This window comes from Glycine soja, chromosome 13, assembly GCF_004193775.1.
Source record: "Glycine soja cultivar W05 chromosome 13, ASM419377v2, whole genome shotgun sequence".
NCBI lineage: Eukaryota > Viridiplantae > Streptophyta > Magnoliopsida > Fabales > Fabaceae > Glycine > Glycine soja.
Window position 1 is genome coordinate 4617028 of NC_041014.1, and position 23647 is coordinate 4640674.

General features: G+C 35.8%; 3 protein-coding genes across 3 annotated transcripts; 2 read left to right on the forward strand and 1 right to left on the reverse strand.

Moving 5' to 3' along the window:
- Positions 1–1696: 1696 nt before the first annotated feature.
- On the reverse strand, positions 1697–7407 carry LOC114381534. The gene is made up of 5 exons (XM_028340808.1): positions 7370–7407; positions 6880–7284; positions 6727–6798; positions 6178–6474; positions 1697–1798 (listed from the first exon to the last, which is right to left on the reverse strand). Exons 1-5 carry the CDS (start codon positions 7382–7384, stop codon positions 1697–1699), a joined length of 891 nt encoding a protein of 296 aa, XP_028196609.1. The 5' UTR covers positions 7385–7407.
- Positions 7408–13448: 6041 nt separating this feature from the next.
- On the forward strand, positions 13449–15604 carry LOC114381415 (thymidine kinase a-like). The gene is made up of 4 exons (XM_028340665.1): positions 13449–13640; positions 13733–13877; positions 14930–15051; positions 15142–15604. The coding sequence occupies exons 1-4, from the start codon at positions 13495–13497 to the stop codon at positions 15377–15379; spliced, it is 651 nt and encodes a 216-aa protein (XP_028196466.1). The 5' UTR covers positions 13449–13494; the 3' UTR covers positions 15380–15604.
- Positions 15605–22882: 7278 nt separating this feature from the next.
- On the forward strand, positions 22883–23647 carry LOC114381535. The gene has a single exon (XM_028340809.1). It carries the CDS (start codon positions 22883–22885, stop codon positions 23645–23647), a length of 765 nt encoding a protein of 254 aa, XP_028196610.1.

Sequence of the window (23647 nt, forward strand, 5' to 3'; positions counted from 1 at the left end):
CTTTTATTGTTGAGGATGTGCATGTGGATCATCTAGCTGACAAAGGTTCATGAGTTGCCTCGGGAGCTAGTTACTGATGATGTATGTGCTGATACGCAGGGCTTTTCAGGCGGGTTTCACGATACATTAGTTTTGACGAATTATGATTATCATGTGACATCCACAATATGGGTAGGAGAGGTACTTATTACTTGAATTATATAATATTCGAATAACTATTTTCATTTAACTTGAAGTAATTAATTTTATTTTTTTCAAAAACGTCCTGAGTTGAAGTTGGCCTCATGGGAGGAAGGTATGAAAATTTGGAAGGCTTGCACCAGAGATTGAAATCATAGTGGCTGCCACATGATTAAGTCTTCTGATTGCATGTTCCTTGGACACAAGTGACAAGGGACTTACATATGCTTTTGCGGAGAGGTGACACAAGGAAACTAGTAGTTTCCATCTTCCAGTAGGAGATGTCACTATCACCCTCGATGGTGTCGCATCATTGTTACATCTGTCCATTACAGGCGCCTTTCATACATTTGATGCTCTTGATGTAGACCAAGTCGTGGACTTGATAGTTGAGTTGCTTGAAGTCAGTACAAAAGAAGCAAAAGAGGAGACATTGCAAACAAGAGGGGCATATGTTCGGTTAGCCTGACTGCGAGATATTTATTGTAGCAAATGTGACGTAGGACTGTGGATCGTAGCAGCTCGAGCATATTTGTTGCATTCAGTAGGTTGCACACTATTTGCTAACAAGAGTGTCACACACATGCATGTGGTATTCTTAGACGCATTTCGTGACCTCTGCTAATCTGGAAGGTATTCATGGGGAACAGTTGCACTAGTCCATATGTATGACAATTTGAATGGTGCATCAAAGAATTCCGCCAGGCAACTTGCAGGATATATCATACTGTTACAGATAATTATAATTTCGTTTAACTTAATTATTAATTTTATAGTTTATATTTACTATTGATTAGATTTTTTTTGTTTTTTTTTAAATATATGCAGTGTTGGATCTACGAGCATTTTCCTACTATTGCTTCATGTGTTGCTGATGAAGACTATGATGAGAGGAAACCACATGCTTGTCGATGGAAGTTTGGGAAGGCATTACTGGTGTCGACGTATCGTAAGCGCTTAGATAGATTGACGTCAGATGTTGTCTGCTAGATTCCTTATGGTGACCACCATTCATTCAGAGAATTTGAGCTCATCTCGTTATTTTTCAGACAAATAAGATGGGGTTCATGTATTGTGATACACCGACCAGAGAGGGTAATGCGATAGTTTGGTGATGTGCAGACCATTCCTCCACACCCTGTTGCTCCATCTTTATCTATAGAGGAGATTGACGATAAATAGATTCAATTTTTTTAATACCTTGCACTGGTGGGACAGGTTTGTATTGCTCATTAACGGCACATTTCCCTGTTTGGGATTCTTTTAGAAAGAATTTCCCAAACTAGGGTTCTTCTGAAAGTATTTCCCAGGGGGTGTCCTTTTTCACGTAACTGGCCATGCATGGCGCCAATTCTGATGGCGCCTTCAAGCTGGACGAGGCACGTGGCCACGGAAACGCCATTGTCAGCAGCGTTTTCGCTTTTGCTGAGCTGTCTATGGAAGCGCCAGCAGCAGTGGCGACTAGGCCCTAGGTCCTTTGGAAGCGCCAGCAGCAGTGGCGACTGCTGTGCAAACCCTAGGTCCTTGTTGCAGTTGCAGTTGCAGTTGCAGAGGCTTGCAGGGAAGCGCCAGTCCTTGTTGCGTTTTCACTTTTGATGCTTGGAATCGCCATTGGTACCTGCGATTTGCATGGAAACGCCAATGGTGATGGCGTTTGAAGGTGTTTAAATACCTTCGTTTCTCAGAGGCTTCTACATTTGTTCTGAGCTTTCCTTTTTTAATATCCTACTTTCGTTTTCGTAGCTTAAGCATTTTGAAGATCTTGTGGTATGAAGCACTTTCGTTTAAACATTTTGGTTTCGTTGCGGCAGCTGTAGCATTTTAGTTGGTTTGAAAATTGCTATGGGATGAAGCAATTTTTTTTTTTAAAAAATCATATTAGCTTTTATATTTTTTCTTCAGCGCTTTCCCTTTGAATTTTGTTTTCGTTTTTGTAGCTTTGGTATTTTGGTGACTTTAGAAATTTATGTTGTATGAAGCATTTTATTTTTAAAAAATTATATTAGGTTTTATGTTTAAAAGGCTTGTTAGTGTGTGTTTAAATTTCAAAAATAAACAGAAAAATTGTGTAACGATGTTTATTTGAAGAAAATATTTGGAATATGAAATTTGTATTATTTTTTTAATTAAATTAGGTTGGTGTTGATGGACGTATGAAGTTTGAATAAAAAAAAAATTATAGATGATATTTATTTGAAGTAAGTATTTGTAGTATATTTTTAAATAAATTAGGTTGGTAACGTTGAATTTGAAAGTGTTATTTGATGCTTTATTTTTCCTCGTACTACAAGTATTTTATTATATTTGTAGTAATTTTGTAATTACCTTTTTTCATTTTAAAGTTATTAATGGTTAAAATTAATTATTTATACTACTAACTTTGTTAATGAATTATTAAATTTTCTGTTAAAAATGACTATGTTGAAATTGTTCATTTTTTATAAGTTTGTCCCATAAAATTAATTTGAAGTTAATTAAATATTTTTAAAAGAAAAATTGAATGTGAAGTTCCAATAAAGAGATCTTTTGTGATTAAATTTTTTTAGTTTTGGTTAAAAAATTAAGTTTTATAAAATCGTTTGTGTTATTTAAGTGTGTTGATGTGAAATTTATTTAAAGTTAATAATTTTAATTACATCTTGATTAGTTTAAAATTACTACATTGAAATTGTTAATTTTTTTAAAGTGTCTTAATGTGAAATTGATTTTAAGTTAATTTATTTTTAAAATTGTTTTTTTTTAAGTTTCAGTAATGATTTTTTGTGATACCCATTTTGTAATTTATTTGATGTGTTCAAATATTATTTTTGTAGGTACACGATGAATTCGGTTATAACAGTGTTGTATTTCAATGGAAGGGTATATGAAGACAATGATGGTGTAATATTTGAAGGCAGTAAAAAAGCGATTCAGATTAAACGTGGAATTAGTTTCAATGTTTTGAAGAAAAAAATTGGAGATAAGGTAAAGTTACAAAATAATGAAATTATTTCTGCTATTAGCTGTAGATTTTTAGTGTCAGGAAAATATATTGCCTTGCAAATTTGTGACGACGAAGACATTGAAACAATGTTGGAAAGTTTTAAACAACAAGACCAAATGTCAGTTCTGGAATTGTACATAGAAAAGGATGTGGCTGGTGGTTCAATGTTTCATTCTGCCAATTCGCTTACATCATGTGGAAATTACTTATCTAATGATGAGACACAACCGGCAACAAATATGAGTAATTTACATATTGACGAAGACGATGATGATGATGATGATTATCTTGTGTCTAACTCATACGTTGAAGAGTCTTTAGACGAAGATGACAGTGTTGACGGTATATCTGACACAGACGATGAAGTCACCAACATTCCTCAACCAGTAAGAATTGTTCACCCAGCAGAAGGTATAATGTGTTGTATAAAAAAATTAGACAATACATTTATTATTTGATGACAATTGTATTCAATGCTAAATAAGTATTATTTGGTTTTTTATTTTGAACTGTTAGGTGCACAACGAATTGAAAATCCATTTTGGAATGATGCCTCACATTATAACAATATCAACTGGACTTATCCTGATGAGGAGGACATTTGCGGTTTGGAGATGCCGTCAACCTTTAATGTTGGCCAAGAATTATATGTTGGCATGGAATTTGATAGTAAAGATGCGGTAAAAAATGCAGTCAAACAATATGTTATGAAGGTGCATCAAAGCTTCAAAGTTGTTGAAAGCAAAACGAACAAGTATGTGGTTTGTTGTGTGAATAAAAATGCAGAGTATCCTTGCCCTTTCTATATGAGGGCAATTATATCTAAAAAAACAGATACGTGGAAAGTCACACAATGGGGTGGACCACACACATGTCTGAATATGACCATGACACAAGATCACGAGAAACTTGATTCAGATTTAATTGCCACTTGTGTAGTAGGTACGTATTTTATGTTCATATTATGTTCATTTTTTAAATTATCATTTAAATTTTGTTATGTTATTGACAGGCATGATCAGAGAAGATCCATCAATAAAAATTTCTTTGATTCAAGAGAGGATTAACAGTGAATTTGCGTACAAGGTGTCGTACAAAAAAGCTTGGTTGGCGAAACAGAAAGCCATTGCAATTGAATATGGCGATTGGGATGAGTCATATGCGAAACTTTCGTCGTGGCTAACACACATGCAAAATCATTCTCCTGGATCATATTTTCAAGTACTACATGACGATTTTATCGTTGGGAATACGGTTAGTCGCGAACACCGTCAGTTTCATAGAGTTTTTTGGACTTTTGGGCAATGTAAAGAAGCTTTCAAGTACTGTAAGCCAATCATACAAGTTGACGGCACACATTTGTACGGCAAATACCGGGGGACCCTCTTAATGGCCACATCACAAGATGGAAATGGTGGCGTCCTTCCTCTAGCATTCGCGGTGGTTGAAGGTGAGACGTTGACAGCGTGGTCATGGTTTTTGGCACACTTGCGTGAACACGTCACTGATAAGAATGATATTTGTCTCATATCTGATCGACACGCGAGTATCAAGTCCGCTGTCGCTAACGAAGCACTTGGTTGGCAACCTCCCCACGGTTATCATGTCTATTGCGTGCGACACATAGCAAGCAACTTCAATCGAAAATTCAATAACGTCAAACAAAAAGAAATGTTGAAGAAGTTGGGTAAGATTTCATATTTGATGGTCACGTTTATTTAACTTCCCTATATACTTAAAATTGTTATTGATAACAAATTTTATGCAGCCTACACTCCTTGCAAACACATTTTTGATCAAAATTTAGAAAAATTTCGTGAACTAAGTCCAGCCATAGCAACATGGATTGATCGCATTTCAAAGGAAAAATGGACGATGGCTTATGATAGAGAAGGACGTCGATATGGCCACATGACAACCAACCTCTCAGAATGTATCAATAAGGTTTTGAAGGATTGTCGCAACATTCCCATAACAGCCTTGGTCAAATCAACGTACAGTAGGTGTCGAAAGTACTTTGTTGAGCGTGGCCGCCAAGCCCAGAGACAGTTAAATGAAGGCCAAGTATATTGTTCAAAGCTTGTTAAAGAACTTAGAAAAAATCAAGAACAAGCTTGTTCGCACATCGTTCGCGTGTATGACATCCACTCCACAAGGTTTGAAGTAGAGGAGACCTTCAATCCTATTACGCAACGTGGCGGACAAAAGTGGGCAGTTAACTTGAACGGTCATTATTGTCAATGCGGAAGGTATTCTGCGCTTCACTATCCATGTTCACATATTATTGCAGCTTGTGGTTACGTGAGCCTGAACTACTACCAATATATAGATGTTGTTTATACAAATGAGCACATCTTAAAAGCTTACTCCGCATAATGGTGGCCTATTGGGAATGAAGCGGCTATTCCTCCTTCTAATGATGCATGGACACTTATCCCTGACCCAACCACAATTCGTGCGAAAGGTCGGCCAAAATCAACAAGGATAAGGAATGAGATGGATTGGGTCGAACCGTCTGAGCACCGAATAAAATGCAGTAGATGTGGAGCTGAAGGGCATAACAGGCGTCGCTGTCCAATGCAATCTGAGCGTGGGAGTTGTTCAAATCATTGATTTATGTATGTTAGCCGAGTGACTTGTATTTGTTTAAGTTCTCTTCAATGTATTGAATTTGTGGAGTTGAATACATTTGTTAGTTAAAAACATTACTTATTTTGGTTTGTGTGCAGTAGCTATTTGTGGGTTTCAATGAATTCGTTACTTAAAAACACATCCATACACCCTAACACTAAACCCTAATCCTCAAACCCTAATTATTATAGTTTGATGCGCCACATAAACTCTATACATTAGTAAGGCATTAGTAAGGCATAATAAATGAGATGCGATAGATTAATTGTCAAAATCAAATGTGTAACAAACAACAACAAAATTACACAGATACATCAAAATCAGTCATTATGGTGTCCGTGATGTCGTGAAGATGTGCCACATGGTCGATCCCATCTTCGCGCTTGACGATCAGGATTTCTTCTGCCGCCGCGTTGTCTCCCCGCTTCTGCTTGCTCAGCCTCTGCAGAAAACTCCTGACGCAAATCAACACCTAATAAGTCGCCCATATCAGGTATTGCTCCGGGTACATTCCATTGTGGACCAAATGGGGCGTTGGGTGTTGCAATGGGGGCATCGTGTTGCTGTGAAGGAGTCATAGTGGGCCATGAAAAATGAGGTTGTGTTTCCGCAACACCACCGAACGAATGTGAGGTCTCAGAAGTATCAGTATGATGACCTGCAAAAGGATACTGATACATCTGTGAAGGATATTCGGAAAATGTTGCAGGCGTGTAATACATTCCGTGTTGACGCTCCATCATTTGTTGGGAATATTGTTCCGCTTGAACAGGCTCCCTTCGTCTGCCTATGCCCCGAGTTTCAACACTTGACTGAAGAATGGGAAACTCTTGGGCTGGGAATTCACGCTCTGATGCTGGACCATGTGACACTGGTTCAGTGATTCTCTCTTGCTCTTCAGATATAATTGCTAACTTATCCACGTAAGGCACAAGATCATCGACCGTCCACATGTTCCTCCCTTGTGGTGACACCATATATTGTAAAGTCTCCACAACTTCACCCTGCAATTAGTAGCGTCAACAAATTAATGCTCATGCTTAAGAAATTAATTAGAAGTTAAACATTGAAAAACAGATACATACCAATGCAGCTGTGTTTGCATTGTTTGGGTCGACAAACATCTTTGTTTTACGCCTATACCACACCATGTAGTCCGAGTTATAACCCAGTAGGCCCTCCTGTCGAGGATAAACGTCGACCCTAAACTCTGCTCGATTGTTCCACTGACCAATGATTGGGGCCAACAGGTGGAACCAATTCTCATCTTGTTTGCCTTTGAGCGTTATGCCATGGAGATTTTGCGGTTGCGAAGGACACCCGGGAATGGGTTGTTGCAATCCAAATTGTCGTAAAACTCTATCGGGTTGGTGCCACTCAACAACATGGAAACAAATCAGTGGCACCACCGCAAACCAGGCTACTCCTCCAACCACACAAATTGGAGGCAACGCTGCCATCACAGTTGCTGTGTATGGCTCCCAGACAAACTGCATATAACAATACACTTGTCAATTTTCAGTCAAACATAACATATTAAAATTCCATTTAAGCATTACATTACGATGTTCTTACCTCATGTCGTTTCATCAAATCCAATTTGCGACGGAAAAGTCTAAGATCATCATTGCCAATATGCTGATTTCCACGTCGCAACCACCTACAATAAAAATGAAATCATCATTGTCAACACGTTCCATCATTAAATATTTTATCATTCAAACCTAATTTTTTAAACAACAAACCTGTGTCCGAGTGGTTTATTTTCTATGACGGGAGGTGTCCTCTTTGGAGCTAAGGTCGTGCATCGTTCCCATGCCCACATTTGGATTAAGATGCACATACCTCCGATTGATTTAACTTTGTAATCGGTGGCGCTGCACATCTCTCTATATAAATACGCAAGCACGGCAGGTCCCCACGCATACGTGCTGCACTGTTCAAAGTCACGTAGAAATTGTAGGTACCTTAAGGAAACTCTGCTACTACTTTTGTTAACAAAGAGGACACCTCCTATGAATCGAAGGATCCACGCACGGGTAAACCTTTGTAATTGCTCAACGTTACCCTCATCAATATTTATGTGAGAAAAATGGTGAGCCAACCAACTTAATTTGACGACACTGCCTTCAATTTCCCCTTCCTGTGGTCTGACTCCTAATAATTCTTCACACAAGTCGGCCCAAACAAGATTAGTTGAACCAATTAATGGTGCTCCGTCACTACGCAGACCTAGTAAAACTGACACATCTTGGAGAGTAATGGTAGCCTCTCCGCATCTCAGGTGAAACGTGTGGGTTTCGGGCCTCCATCTTTCAATGAACGCACTAATTAAGGCCGCATTTATCTTTAGGTATCCCATCCTCATGATCCAATAAAACCCACATTGCCGAAGCAAAGGAACAATTTCCTCCGGTATTTGTTCTTCACCTTGATACGTCGGGACTGCTCGCCTGATGTGTAGTTTTCTGTCTGGTTCCCCATTCCAAACATGTTCTGAAACATGCTTGGGTTGCATCCACAACACGTCACTATCAATTGGACCAGACCTAGTTTGTATACTTGATGAGCATGACGACGAAGAAGCCATTGAGCCTACAAAATAAAATATAATACAATTAATTGACAATAAAATTTATACATTAATTATACATACACAAATTAAGTATATTTACACAAAATTAATTAAAATAAATAAGAAATTATATGTTTTAAATTTCAATAACAAAATATATTATACAAATAACCTAATTCATATATATTCTATAAATAAATTAAATTACAAACAAATATAAATTTAAATATATAAATTAATGACTACAAATAATTACGCGTTAAATAATTTAACATACAAAATCAATAATTTAAAATACGTAAAACTATTTTAATTTAAACATAACATATGAAACTGATAATAATAACTAAAAGTAACGTAATATAAAAAATTTAATTCTAACCTAATTTAAAATTACTAATTTACACTACATAAAATTATTCTTAATCTATCATAACAAATATATACAAAATTAATGACTTCAAATAATTATGAGAAAAATAATTTAACATACAACATCACTAATTTAAAATACCTAAAATTATTCTAATTTAAACATAACAAATGAAACTAATAATAATTAAAATTAAAATTAACATAATATAAAAAATTTAATTCAAACCTATTTTTTAATTAATAATTTAGAATACATAAAATTATTTCTAATCTATCATTAAATATTTAAACTAAATGTAATCTACCATATAAAAAATTTAAACTAAAGCTAATCTAAACTTAATACGTTATGGTACCTAAAATTATTCCTAATCTAAAATTATTAAATTATGATACCTAAACCTATATAAAAAATTTCAACTAAACTTAATCTAGCATAAAAAATTATTCCTAATTTATCATATAAAAAATTATTCCTAATTTATCATATAAAAAATTTAAACTAAATCTATTATATCCTATAACATTAAGAATTCAAACTAAATTATACAAAATTATTATTATTATCTTACACTACCTACCTAAATTATACAAAATTATTATTATTATCTTACACAACCTACCTAAATTATAGAAAATTATTATCTTATACTACCTAAACTATACAAAATTATTATTATTATCTTACACTACCTACCTAAATTATATAAAATTATTATCATCTTACACTATCTACCTAAATTATACAAAATTATTATCTTACACTACCTAAATTATACAACCATTATATTATCAGAATATAAACATCAATATAAATAAAAATATACAAAAGATTCCATATATAACTTACAATTTTTTTAGAAAAATGGAAGAACACAAGCAAATAGCACCAACCAAGCAAGAAAAACACCAACCAAGGACTCTCTCTTCACACAATATCACTCTGCAAACTCAACAAAAACGCAGCTACAATTTGAAGGCCAAACGAATTTTATAGAAGAAGTGCGACGCGCCAATGGAAGCAGCGCCTTCAGGAGGCAGGAAACGCCAATGGCAATGGCGTTTTCCTGCACCTATGGCTAGGCCCTGCACTGCTGCTGCTGCTGCTGCCTGACGGTGCTGCTGTTGCCTGACCCTGCTGCAGTCAACGCGCTAACGGGAATTGCGACTTGCAATTCAAACATGAAATCGCCGACCATGTTTGCGCTTTCGTCCACAGCTTGCCACTTGTCGCACATGCATGAAGTCGCCAGTTCAACTGGCGCTTCCCATGTAGGGTACGTGCAAAAAAAGCACCCCCTGGGAAATATCTCCAGAACAGCCCTATTTTGAGAATTTGTTTCTAAAAAGACCCTAAACAGGGAAAATTGCCCTCATTAACAGTGTGCAGTAGACTACATAGCGTGGTTCTATATGATATCTCACCCCTTCATGAGTCCGACACAGCCTGGGGATCCTTCTAGACATCCCCTCGTGGTGCTCGATGACACATTTATTGTAGTAGATCCTCCTCAGCAACCCGTCAACGCAGCAGTTATGCCAAAACCACCTAAACCTATACTTGCACTTGCCGATGTAGACATGCCTCGACATGCAGTGGTATAATATAATTTGAATTTATTGTTACTTATTTTATGAGTCTTGCATTCAATAATTACTTTTTACCTTGTTGTCAATGTGGTAGGACGCTTGCCAACGGATAGCAAAAAGGTTGGAACACTTAATCAACATGAGGATGGTTACTTCCGGAACTAAAGCATACACTCTGATTGAGGAGTGCCTAAGAATCGCCAGGGATGTCACTGAGTAACAAAATGTTTATGTTCGACCGAGACGAAGGTGGCATATATCGAACACATGAAGATTCTTGGGATTGATTAAGTTGTATAGGAAATATGTACGCAATATGACTGAACAATGTTTTAATATTTGCTATTACTTGACAAACAAGTATGTTATGACTAAGGTTTTAATTTGTGTTTATGTAGTATGTGAATATTAAGTTCTTGACCTAACTAGAATATGCTAAACCTTAATTCATAAAATAAGTAAACACTAAACCATAAATCCATAAACCCTAACCCCAAAAATAAGTAAGCCTTAAACCCAATGCTAACAAAACCCTAATTCCTATAATGGGAAAACCTATAACACTCAATCCTCAGTTAAATAGCATGCATAAACCCTAATCACCTAAAATCTAAACCATAAACTAACTAACCCCTAAACCTTAAAATAAGTAAAACATACACCTTAAACCTTAGACCCTAGACCATCGACCCTACCATAAACACTACTAACTAAAGTGTTTGTGGCCCCCACTCTCTCTTCGTACAATAGCAACCTCGTGTCAAGTGCCAAAGCTATTAGACAACAACTAATTGGGATCTCTCAACGGGTCAAAACTCTGAAGTCTATATAAAGCTTGAAGGTGTTCGTGTTAAAAAAGTTGAATCACAAGAGAATATTCTGAGACAAAACAAACAAGTCCTGTAAAGCTGTTAGTCCATTGGACGAAAGAAACTTGATCGAATTGAGTGAATCTTAGGTTTGCTAAGTTAGCGAGTTTCATTGTATTTGAGCTTATTGTGTAAACACTCCTTGAGTGATTAGAATGCTTTTTCTATCAAACACATATTGTCTGTGAAAGCTAGGAGTGACTTAGTGACAAAGAATACTCGAGTATTAATCTCAGGGGGAGATTAAATGAAGTGCCAGGAGTGGCCTAGAAAGTACTCGTTTAGTCAGAAGTGACATAGAAAATACTTGATTGTAATCAAAGATTTGATCAGTGGGATCCTTCACGTTTTGAAGGAGAAGTGGATGTAGCCTAAGAATTGGGATAAACCAATATAAAACCATTGTGTTTTCATTACTGTTTCTATATAACTTGTTCTTCTCTTTAAGTCACTTCTACATTATCATTTCCAAGTTTTGTGGACTAATTTTCTAAGTACAAAGTTAGGTTAGACACTTTGGGCGAAACCCTTCGTCCATTGATATTTGTTTGAGAAAAGTTTTTAATAATTTCTGAAAGACTAAGTTTTTATCCTTCATACTATTTAACCCTATCTGCCTTCTAGTGTGTTTCAGGTACTTCATGTCACACCTTTTATTACAATAAAAACTCATAATAAAAAATATTTTAAAACATCCACAAAATAAGAATTTAAAAATTTTCAATGATTTTAAATACTTCAAATATAATAAATAATGAGTTCTTACATAAGTAAACAACTTCATTCCCAAATATGAGCATCTAGAATTACTAACCAAACTAAAACAAGTTTAACTAATAGTGAGCTAAGTCTTCAATTTTCCTTGGTTTCAAAAGCTTCTTCCTCCAACTTTGAAAACAACACTTTTAATGAGATAATAATCCACTGAATAAAACAAGTTTTAAAAGAGTTTGCAAAAAATATTGTTCAAAGTCGATGCGATAATTGGAAAAATCCAACCATGGTATCCATAAAATTAAATTAAAAATAATATATACGTGCTTATAAAACAATCACAAATTATTCATACAACGAAATAACACTCTAGTGAATAAACACCAACACTTCACCGCATTCAATTATTGAAGGATTAAATTTAGTCCCTCATCTTTTTTAGATTCCAAGTTTTAGTCTCTCAATTTTTTCGACAACTTTTAGTCCCCCATTATTTTTTTTGTAAGCGGTTTTAGTTCCTCTAATTTTCCCCCATTTTTAGTCTCTTGTTTGTTTTTATTGCACAAAATTATATTAAAATTTTAGGATGTTACAATTTCACCTAGAGCCGGATAAATCATTATAATCATTTTAATTCAAATAAATTCTTATAATAATATTTTTATACTAAAACTATTAACAATAATTATATTATAATTTTAGGAAGTTATAGATTCCCCTAGAGTTGGATATATATATCATCATAATCACAATCATTTTAACTCAAATAAATTCTTATACTAATAATTTTTATACTAAAACTAATAACAATAATCATATTAAAATTTTAGGATGTTATAGGTTCACCTAGAGCTGGATATATCATCACAATCATTTTAATTTACATAAATTCTTATACTAATAATTTTTATATTAAAACTAATAACTAATTATATTAAATTGTTATAGGTTCACTTAGAGCTAGATATATGAATTTAAGGCATACAAACGACGACGTGTTCATGCAAACTTTGAATCTTTAAATATGGACCTTTTAACTTGGTCCCAATAACACACCAGTTAAATAGGTTTGACCTGTAAGCTAACCGACTTGTCTTGAACAGTTTAGTTTTACCTTAAATATTAAATATTAATTGTTGAAGGAGAGGTAGGGTTTACTAGTAGTAGTACTCTTTTAGAATGTATCCCCCACTTAGTATTTTTTTAGTTAATGTGTTAAATATTAAATATTACTTTTAGAACACTAAAATAATATTATATTTACTTAACTTTTTAGTATCATATACATTAAATATTAATATTAATTATTTTATTTCTTTCTTTTAAATAATTTACATAAAAAATGTTGAGCTAACAATAACAAAACTTTTAAGCGCACAAATATATCTGTTTCCCACCAATTCAGAATTCAGATCGCATGTGTCTAAACTGAAAGTCCCAATTTTCCCTCCACAATTTAAATCTCCCTCTAAACCAAATCAAATCAAAGCCACGCTCCTAATCTCAAAATCCCTCCATAAATATTGAATATTGTCTTCCCTTTTCTCATACCAAACACGCCTTTCCGCATTCAAACTATGGCCTCTTCTTCGTCCCTCTCATTGGACACAGCCAAAGACCTTTCGAACTCATCTGGTGAGGTTCATGTCATCGTCGGTCCCATGTTCGCTGGCAAGACCACTGCCCTTCTTTGTCGCATCGAATCCGAACTCAACGCTGCCAAGTATTTTTTTTCAAGTTTGAATCTAAGTTTTTTGTTTTGTTTTTGCCATTTTTTTAGTAATTATTGTTAATAGTTGTGTTTTTGTTGCGAAGGAATGTGGTGTTGTTAAAATCGAGCAAGGATACAAGATATGCAATTGACTCGGTTGTGACGCACGATGGGATTAAATTTCCTTGCAGGGCGTTACCGGATCTGTTGTCGTTCAGGGAAAAACACGGCGATGATGCTTATCAGAAGGTACTTTCGATGTTCTTTTGTTTTGGTTATTTGACATTTTGAAGAGGAAAGGACCGAAAGTAGCATTGTTTTGTTTACTGGTTTTAAAACAGTTTTTGGTTTACCAAAAGTTGTTTTTGTCTTTCAGCAAATTGTGCTTGGCCCTTGATCAGATCTGGTTATTGTTTTTTTTTTTTTTTTAAATGTGTTTTGGAAATAATTTCGAAATTTAATATATTGATGTTGATTAGTATAGAATTATTTTAGAAAATAGTTTTTAAAACAATAAGTTGGAAAGAGACAAAAACTGACCATTGATTGTGTAGTTTTTGAAAGTGAATTTTTGTTTTTTAAAATTTATTTGTCACTTGAATATATTTTTACTTTTATAAGTTTGTTCTTTGAACACTTGATAGAGGACTTGAAAAAGGCAGAGAAAGAGGACGAGGACATTTTTTAAATGAATTTTAGAAATGTGAAGTTGAGTACTTTGTAATGGATTTTAGATGAGAAATTGATTGTTGAGTACTGTGTAATGGTTTTTAAAAAACATTTTTATAACAAAAAAATTGAGAAGGCAATAAAAAACCCTCACTCTCATAATTGGTTGCAAACCCATCATTCCTTTGTGTCTTTGTTAACACAACACTCTATTTGATGGTAAGAAAGGATCAAAATTCGGTAGTTGTAGTTAAGGTTTTAAGTTTCGATTGTGGTTGTAAATGTAATTTTGTTGCAATTCATAGTATGGTGCAAACTTTCAGATAAATACAGTTGAAGTGGTTGCAAGTTGTTGTAATAGTTTTTTTTTTTATTGATAAATGTTAATTGTTAATATTTTTTAGTGGTGGAATCGAATCCACAATCATTTTTTCTCTTCTTTCTCTTTCTCTCTTTCTCTTTCTACTACATTCTAATCAATCTTATAACTCCTAAATTGTTGTGTTAGTGATTCCAGAAGTCTTGATATTAGGGCTGCAATTGTGGTTACGGTTCACTTTTCAAAATATTTAGTACTTTGGCTTGGTAGTTTATGTCTGTTTGGTGAATGTGTTTTACTGCTTTGGGTGCAGTTGGATGTGATTGGCATAGACGAGGCTCAATTTTTTGAGGACCTATACGAGTTTTGCTGCAAGGCTGCTGATGAAGATGGCAAAACCGTAATTGTTGCAGGCCTGGATGGTGATTACTTAAGGTACAGCTATATTGTATTATTGTAGGTTTAGGTTTTAGTATTTGATTTTTCCTCAAAATGCTTATTTTTTCATCTTACCCTTTTGTTCAGGAGAAGCTTTGGCTCTGTGCTTCACATAATTCCACTTGCTGATTCTGTGACCAAACTAACAGCACGTTGTGAACTGTGTGGCAAACGTGCTTTTTTCACCTTGAGGAAGACAGAGCAGAGAGAGACTGAACTAATTGGTGGGGCTGATTTGTATATGCCGGTTTGTCGCCTGCACTACCTGAACAGCCAAGTTGCTGAGAGGAGTGTTCTCGAATCTCAAAATTTTAAAACCGATTGATTCCCTTCTTGAGGCAGCTGAAGATGTTTAAGGGTTATTGGGAAATTGGCTTGTATGTAGCCCACCATGTTTAATTGTTCGACTGATACATGTTTTTATCTATTTGTTTTTATCACCCTTTTGTATAGGTACTTGAGTTTCTTAATGCTCATTTCTTATGTTACATGTTTTTCCTTGCCTTGTAGGAAAATTTGGTGGCTCTATTATTGTCTATTCTTTCTTTGACGCATTCATCTACTTGAAGCCATGAAACTGCTAAACAATATTTAAATGCGAGTCAAAAACAGTCGTTAAAATATTGATTTTTTAATTGGTTTATGAATCTCATGTTCAATTTCAATGTTAAATTAGTCAGTTAAGCGTGCGTTCACACGGGTTGCTTTCATTTCTACATATTTTTAAAGATAAAAGTTAGATATGCCTATATTGCTCAGTCACAATAAAAAAAGTCAAAACATGGGTTGCTTTCATTTCTACATATTTTTAAAAGTAAAAATTAGATATACCTACTTAGTGACAATAAAAAAAAATCAAAACATGAATAGTCAATAAAATGATAGAGCGGTTAATGTTATGTAAACTATGTTAAAATAGTAACTTGTTTTATATTAAAAAAATAGTCTTATTTGTTTTTTTAAGAAAGCCTTACAATAATAAAAATACACATGATATTTGTGCATTTATTTGGGTCACTCGTTTTCATGCATTTTTGAAATACATCTATTTATAAAATTTAACTTTTATATTTAGACGAATATAATTAGTTGTTTAAGTTATTCAAAAATACAAAAAGAGTTAAAGTATTCAAGTAGAATTGTTTCTCGTGAATGATAGATATGGATTCTATCATAAAAAATAAAAATTATCTAATTTATGATGTTATTGATGAAATAATTTAAAATATTTTTAACAATAAAAATATATATAATGTGTGTGTGAATTTAACATTATTATATGGACATGAATCAACAAAATTTTGTTATATATTTTGTAGGCTACAAAATTGTAAAGGTAAATATCACAAGAAGAAAAGTTGAATTGTGATTTAATGTAATTATTGAAATCTTTTCAAAACAATAAGGTTTTTCATATGTATAGATAACTTTGTAAGAAAGCAAGTTGTCCTTTATCACAAGAACATTTTAGACGATGAGAAAAATGAATTTTCAAAGACATAGTTTTTCTTATAATTGATAAAAACACAATTCAGTCCCAACATCAGTTAACGAGAAACAAGAATAAACAAACACAAAGATTTATACTAGTTTGTCTCTATCACTGAGACCACGTCCATTTCTTGGTATATCACAAAGTTTCACTAACTTTTCAAGAGTTACAATATTATATCACAACCACTTTTGGCACTTACAAATCAAACTCTATCCAAGTTTTATCAATACCCAGTATTCTTTCTTCTACCAAGTTATTGTTGGCTCTTAAACAAAATGAACAAGATTTGTGATGAATGACTGCTCAGAGACTAATGTAGAATTTCCTTACAGACGCATGAACTATCTAAGCACTTAGCCCTTTTCTCTCAAAATGTTCAAGGTGTTTTGAGAGCTTTTCTATTCTTAAAAGAATATATTCAAAAAGTCTTGTTGAAGAAGAGTAAGAGAAATATGCACAGAAGATAAACTATGTCAGTCTTAAAAAACTTTTGGTTTGTATAGGCCTTCGACTTCAGATGTTCGTTGTCTCATAACGGGTAGTTATTGCTTTGATCTTCGTTTGATAAAAAAAGGTTGTTGGGTGCATTTAATGCACGTCCTTTCCTCATGAAGAGGACTTTTCCTTTAAGGCTTGCGTGTATGAGAGTTTGCGGAAGGTCGTCACATCTTTGGGTCAGAGCAAGTCCTACATAACAGAGCGTGTCTTTTGATGGCATATCAGATCTTGACTTCATTTATTCTTCATAGAATTTGGCAGATCCTAGGAGAATGTTTATGCAGAAAGAATTTCAGACACGTAGTAATATATGAAGTATTAAATATCATATACAATATCAAATTATAATCTTATTTGCCCGTTGTTTGAAAACATCAGACGCAGATATTAGACATAGATCATGCAACATATCTCTTTTGCATTTGTTTGCATCTAATGAAAATAATTAAGGATCTTGATGAGTCTTTCAATTGCAATTACAAATGTAGAAGATGAAAACTAGTTTAAAGTATTTCATTGCGAAGAAAAAATTAGCAGTCTTATCAGATGTAAGAGAATATAAGATAAAAAAGAAATATAGAGCATCATAAGACTCTAAGACAAAGTCTAAACAATTAATAGGAAACATGTTTCGTTTATTCTTGTAAGAAATTTTCACATCAAAGAGATGTGTTTTGGAGTGCATAAAAGATAGAAAAGACACAATTCACCATAGGAGCTCCCCCTTGGACTATGCTTCCTTTAGACATAATAGCTCAACTCCTCCTCAAATTCAACTTTCTTCAGATTATGATGACTTTGACACTTTAGACTTTGACATGTTTGGCTTTTACATTTTTCTCCCCCTTTGTTTGATAGTTTCTTCATTAAGCTTTTGCAGGAGCTCATCACTAGAGTCTTCAGAATCCAAGGAAATGGTAAGGGGGCTACTAGAAGGCATAGGAAAGTGACAAGGTTTCCATCCAGAGGCTTTCTTCTAGAAGATATCGCCAATTAGAGACCATTTGCGAGCTTCCTTTTCAGCAAAGGCACGATTCGTCAGAGCTAGTGCAAGTGTCTTTCAGGTTTTGATAAGCTCCTTCTCAAGGGCACGAGAAGGTGGAGGATCATGCACTTGAGTAGCCATGGACTCAGACGCAATGTTAGTGTTCGAGTCAACTTCTTCAATAATGGGGTCTATATGATGAATGAAGAAGAAACGAGAATAGAGCAATATCACCAAAAAAGAGAATGCGTGTTAGTCATCATTTACGACTAACTTTTGTATAGAAAAGTTTTATAAAATGTCTTTTCCCCAATTTATGGTTCTTTTTGTAGGTTTGTACATATTTTTAGGTTTAGTTTAATTTTGATCAGTAGAAATGCCCAACATTGTGAATTTAATGTGTTTCAACTTCAATTTTAGGCAAAAAGGATGAAATTTGTGAAGGCTAGCAGCTGCTGTCTCGCTAAGCGAGGCCTGTGCGCTTAGCAAGAGTCATGCGCTAAGCGAGGCACTCAGCTCGCTTAGCGAGTTGGGAGAATCTGGAGGAGAATCTGAGAAGCATCTGCGTGCTCAGCGCATCATCAGCTTGCTCAACGAGACGTTTGTCTCTTCATGCGCTAAGCGCACCCAGCTCGCTTAGCGGATATTCACTAACTCGCGCTAAGCGAGCCTTCGAGGTCAGAAAGCCCTTTTTAAAGATGAAGTTGGAAAAATAAAAGGGAGAGTGTTAGTTGGTTAATACGACTAACTTTTGCGTAAGAAAATGTTGTAAATTGTATACAACTCCTCTCATTTATAGTTCTTTTTGTAGTATTGTAATTACTTTTTGTTAATATAGGTAATCAGTACTCAGTATCCCAATTTTGTGTATTTAATGATCATTCCATTTCAATTTTAGGTAAAATGGGAAAGATGGGTGAAGTGCAGAATTTATTGATTCGCTAAGCCGTTTCACGCGCTGAGCGAGCAATCCCCTAAGCACGACATCCGTTGGCTGAGCGCATAGAAGACTCTGGAAGGAGGATGAGCTATACAGAAGCACTGAGCGAGTGTCAACTCGCTAAGCGCACTGCTTGCATCCTCCAGGCTGAGCGAGAAGACTGGCGCTAAGCCAAAAGCCACTTATGCGCGTTAAGCGAGCGATGATCTCGCTAAGCGTGCGACCACTGACAGGATTGCCCATTTAAGTTGAAATCTCGAATTTGGAAGTATTTTTTTTTAGTTTTTAGTTTTGGCTGTGGAGAGACTGAGAGATAGTGGAGCTTGACAAGGAAGTCGTCTTGCGGAGCTTTGGATGAGATTTCGAGTGATTGTGAGGTTTCTAGAGGTGGATGAGACACCCCTACTACTTGTACTTCTTCAGTCTTTCATTTTCTCATTTCATTGTTGTAAAAGAAGCTTCCCTGCTATGGAGAGCTAAATCCTCAGTTGGTTCTTCCTATGGGGTACTTGATGTAAATACTTTCATATTTATCTAATGATGTTTTATGTGTTCACTGTGCTATCAGTACTTAATTCTAGTGTGCCTTTGCCTTGATCACGCAATTGCATGCTTAGTTAGGGTCACTCAACATTGGGAAATGGTTTGATCCTTAGAACCTGATAGGACAAGGCTAGCTTATCGTATTTTCACGAGACATCGGGGTATGATAACTTAGTTTTTGGTATGTTATGTCTTAATGCGGTTCTGGTTAAGTTTAGTCCAACAAGAGACATCTGAGGACGATGGTTGATTAGGATTAGGCTAAACATGCGCGAGACATTGGGGTTTAGTAGTCCAGGAGACAACATAGAACACAAGAACATTGTTAGGTAGAGAACATCCTTAGTAACATCAGTCCACCCAGAAGGAAGGCCAACAAGTTGTCTATCTGTCTTCACACACCACTACTCACCTTTACTTGCTTTTGAATAGTTTAGTTTACATACTTGTCCATACCACACACCAAACTTTTATCACAATATGCTTATTTGCTGAATCACAAAACAAGTTCCCCGAGAGTTCGATACTCGGTATTCACTTACCGTTTTATACTACTTGAGCGATCCGGTACACTTGCCGGCCGTTGAGCAAGTTTCTGGCACCGTTGCCAGGGAACTTCTTTCTATTTGGAAAGTTTAGTTCAGTTTTTAAGTGTCTATTTGTTACTCTTTTATTACTTGTTTATATTTGTTTTATTTTTGAATTGGATAACCGCTGTTTCGATCAGTGTTTTGTATGCATAGATCTTCTACAGGTAATATCCTCTGGATTTGGAAATTGAAACCACTTTAAAAAGGAACAGAGCTGAAAGGAGAAGGAAATTGTTGCCAGACAGGACAGTAGCTTCCATTTTAGAAGAAGAAGCTTAATCCTCTGATTATCCATCATCTTATTCACCGTCATTTAGGGAATACACTACAGATTTACCAGAAGCCTCTGTCATGGCTGAAGAACATCAACACAGGGTTACCCTTGAAGATTACTCCAGTAGTTCTGTGCCGCAATTCTTTATAAGTATTGCGCGTCCAGAAGTCCAAGCACATAATATAAACTATCCTCATTCTTTGATTCATCAGATACAGGGGAACCTATTTCATGGATTACCAAACGAGGACCCCTATGCACATTTAGCAACATACATAGAGATTTGTAACACTGTAAAGATTGCAGGAGTACTGGACGGTGCCATCAAACTCAGCTTATTTTCATTTTCTTTGGCAAGAGAAGCCAAGAGGTGGATCCATTCATTCAAAGGCAACAGTCTAAAGACGTGGGAGGAAGTTGTTGAAAAGTTTCTAAAGAAATACTTCCCCGAGTCAAAGACTGCAGAAGGGAAGGCTGCTATTTCATCATTCCACCAATTCCCTGATGAGTCCTTGAGTGAAGCATTGGAGAGATTTCATGGTTTGTTATGAAAGACTCCCAATCATGGGTTCTCTGAGCCAATTCAGTTGAACATGTTTATAGATGGGCTGAGACCGCAATCCAAGCAGTTGTTAGATGCTTTAGCAGGAGGGAAGATAAAGCTGAAAACCCCTGAAGAAGCAACTAAATTGATTGAGAGTATGTCTGCTAATGATCATGCTATCTTGTGTGATAGAGTGCACCAACCCTCCAAGAAAAGCTTATTGGAGTTATCATCACAGAATGCTTTTGATGCAATCCTACCCCGCAAGGGCATTGGATAGAAGACTCCAAGTAGATTGTGCCAGAGATCCAAGGGAAGGCCCTAGGGTTCTCATGAGCCTTAGGGTAGATTTCGAGCCCATGGGCTAAGTATGAGCCCGCTTATCTTTGTAAATATTAGGATAGGTTTTTCCTTTGTTTGGGCCTTGTATTTTGGCCATTCTAGTAGTATAAGGTTTTAGCCTTGTATTTCGAGGCATTTTGAGTAGTCTTTGTAGTAGAGAATTTTTTGTATTTTCATGTATTTTGTCATGGGGGTGAGCTTAGCTATTATAGGGGGTGTGTAGCTAAGCTCTACCTTCTCATCTCAAGGAGGTGAGCTTAGCTATTAGAGAGGTGTGTGTAGTTAAGCTCTAGCTTCTTTAGGAATCTTCTTAAGGAACCTTCTCAAGGAGGTGAGCTTAGTTATGAGAGGGGTGTGTGTAGCTAAGCTCTAGCTTCTCAAGGAAGTTTTCTCAAAGAAGCTTCTCAAGGAAGCTACCTAGTCTATAAATAGAAGCATGTGTAACACTTATTGTAACTTTGATGAATGAGAGTCTTGTGAGACACAACTCAAAGTTCAACTTCTCTCCCTTTTTTCTTCCTTCAATTTCGTGCTCCCCCCCTCTCTCTTTCTCTCCCTCTTTCTTTTCCTCCATTGAAGCATCATCTCCAAGCTTCTTATCCAAGGCTCATCTTGGTGGTGAAACTCCTTCTTCCATGGCTTATTCCCTAGTGGATGGCGCCTCCTCTCACTTCTTCTCCTTTGTCTTACACTGCATCTCCATGGTGGAAAATCACCATTAAAGGACCTCATTGAAGCTCAAAGATCCAGCCTCCATAGAAGCCCCACAAGCAAGCTTCCATAAGCTTTGTAGGCACAAAATATGTTGCTCTCTAAGCAACTTGAAGTCTTAACAGAAACACTTAGTAAGTTGCCAACTAAATTGTCTACTGGTCAACCTTCACATTCTTCTTTTTTGCAGGTTGTAGGTTGTACCGTTTGTGGTTGTGCTCATGAATCAGGCCATTTCATTTCCATTGAAGAGCATATTCAGGAAGTTAATTACATGGGAAATCAGTAGAGGCAAGGATACAACCAAGGAGGATTTTCAGGTTTCCAGCAAGGTCCCTACAATCAGCAAGGGCAATAGAGATCACACCCTGGCAATCAATTCAATAAGGACCAGGGCTGACCTTCCAATAGGCCACCTCAACAAGGGCCAAATCTTTTTCAGAGGACTACCAAACTGGAGGAGACCCTGGCTCAGTTCATGCAAGTGACCATGTCCAATCATAAGAGCACTGAGTCAGCCCTGAAAAATCTTAAGATCCAGGTGGGTCAACTGGCTAAGCAGTGAGATGAGAAGTTATCCAACAACTTTGGAGAAAATACTGAGAAGAATCCCAAAGAAGAGTGCAAAGCTGTTATGACAAGAAGTAGGAAGCTTGTGGTGGCTGAGGATGAGGATATTGTTTCTTTGAAGGAACAAGTTATTTTGAAGGACACTACTGATAAAGAGAATGATAAGGTAAAAGATGAGAGGAGTTAGTGGAGAGAAACAAATAATTGATGAAAAGAAAGAAATAAAAGACAATGAAAAAGAAATAGAGGGAGATAAACAAAAAGAAAAAGAAGAAAAAGAAGAATTTGAAAAAAATAAAGAAGAGAAAAAAAGTAAGAGTGAAAAAAGCAAGAGAAATGAGAAAAGAAACAGCTTCAGATGAGGGAAAGGAAGTGCCATACCCTTTGGTACCTTCCAAGAAAGATAAGGAACGCCACCTGGCGAGATTCCTAGACATTTTCAGGAAACTGGAGATAACAATGCCCTTTGGAGAAGCTCTACAACATATGCCACTCTACTCAAAGTTTTTAAAAGACATGTTGACAAGGAAGCACAAGTACATTCACCGGGAAAATATAGTTGTGGAGGGTAATTGCAATGCTGTGATCCAGAAAATCCTTCCACTGAAGCTCAAAGACCCTGGGAGTGTAACCATTCCTTGCTCAATAGGTGAAGTCGCAGTGGTAAAAGCTCTCATTGACTTGGGAGCCAATATCAATCTGATGCCACTCTCCATGTGCAGAAGATTGGGAGAGTTGGAAATCATGTCTACTAGGATGACTTTACAATTGGCTGACCGCTCCATCACTAGACCTTATGGAGTCATTGAAGATGTTTTGGTTAGAGTAAAACATTTTACCTTCCCAGCAGACTTTGTTGTAATGGATATCTGTGAAGATAATGACATTCCCTTAATCTTGGGAAGCCCATTTATGTTAACTGCAAGCAATGTAGTTGACATGGGAAGAAAGAAACTGGAAATGGGCTTTGAAGATCAGAGGATCAATTTTGATTTATTTGAAGAAGACAAGCCTGTGCCAGATCAAAATGTTTGCTTGCAGGTGAAGGAGGTTGAAAAAGAGGTCCTGAAGGTGAGGGCCAAATATGATATCACCCGTTGA

Excerpts from the sequence above, each read along its gene's own strand:
- LOC114381534 (XM_028340808.1), bottom strand. Across the intron at positions 6,475-6,726 it reads TGTGGACGGTCGATGATCTT|ATGTATCAGTATCCTTTTGC; the intron begins GTGCCTTACGTG and ends TATCCTTCACAG. Across the intron at positions 1,799-6,177 it reads GAAGAAATCCTGATCGTCAA|GTACCAATGGCGATTCCAAG; the intron begins GCGCGAAGATGG and ends TGCAAATCGCAG.
- LOC114381415 (XM_028340665.1), top strand. The coding sequence starts at position 13,495 with ATGGCCTCTTCTTCGTCCCTCTCATTGGACACAGCCAAAGACCTTTCG. Across the intron at positions 13,878-14,929 it reads GCGATGATGCTTATCAGAAG|TTGGATGTGATTGGCATAGA; the intron begins GTACTTTCGATG and ends CTTTGGGTGCAG. Across the intron at positions 15,052-15,141 it reads CTGGATGGTGATTACTTAAG|GAGAAGCTTTGGCTCTGTGC; the intron begins GTACAGCTATAT and ends CCTTTTGTTCAG.
- LOC114381535 (XM_028340809.1), top strand. The coding sequence starts at position 22,883 with ATGAGAAAAGAAACAGCTTCAGATGAGGGAAAGGAAGTGCCATACCCT.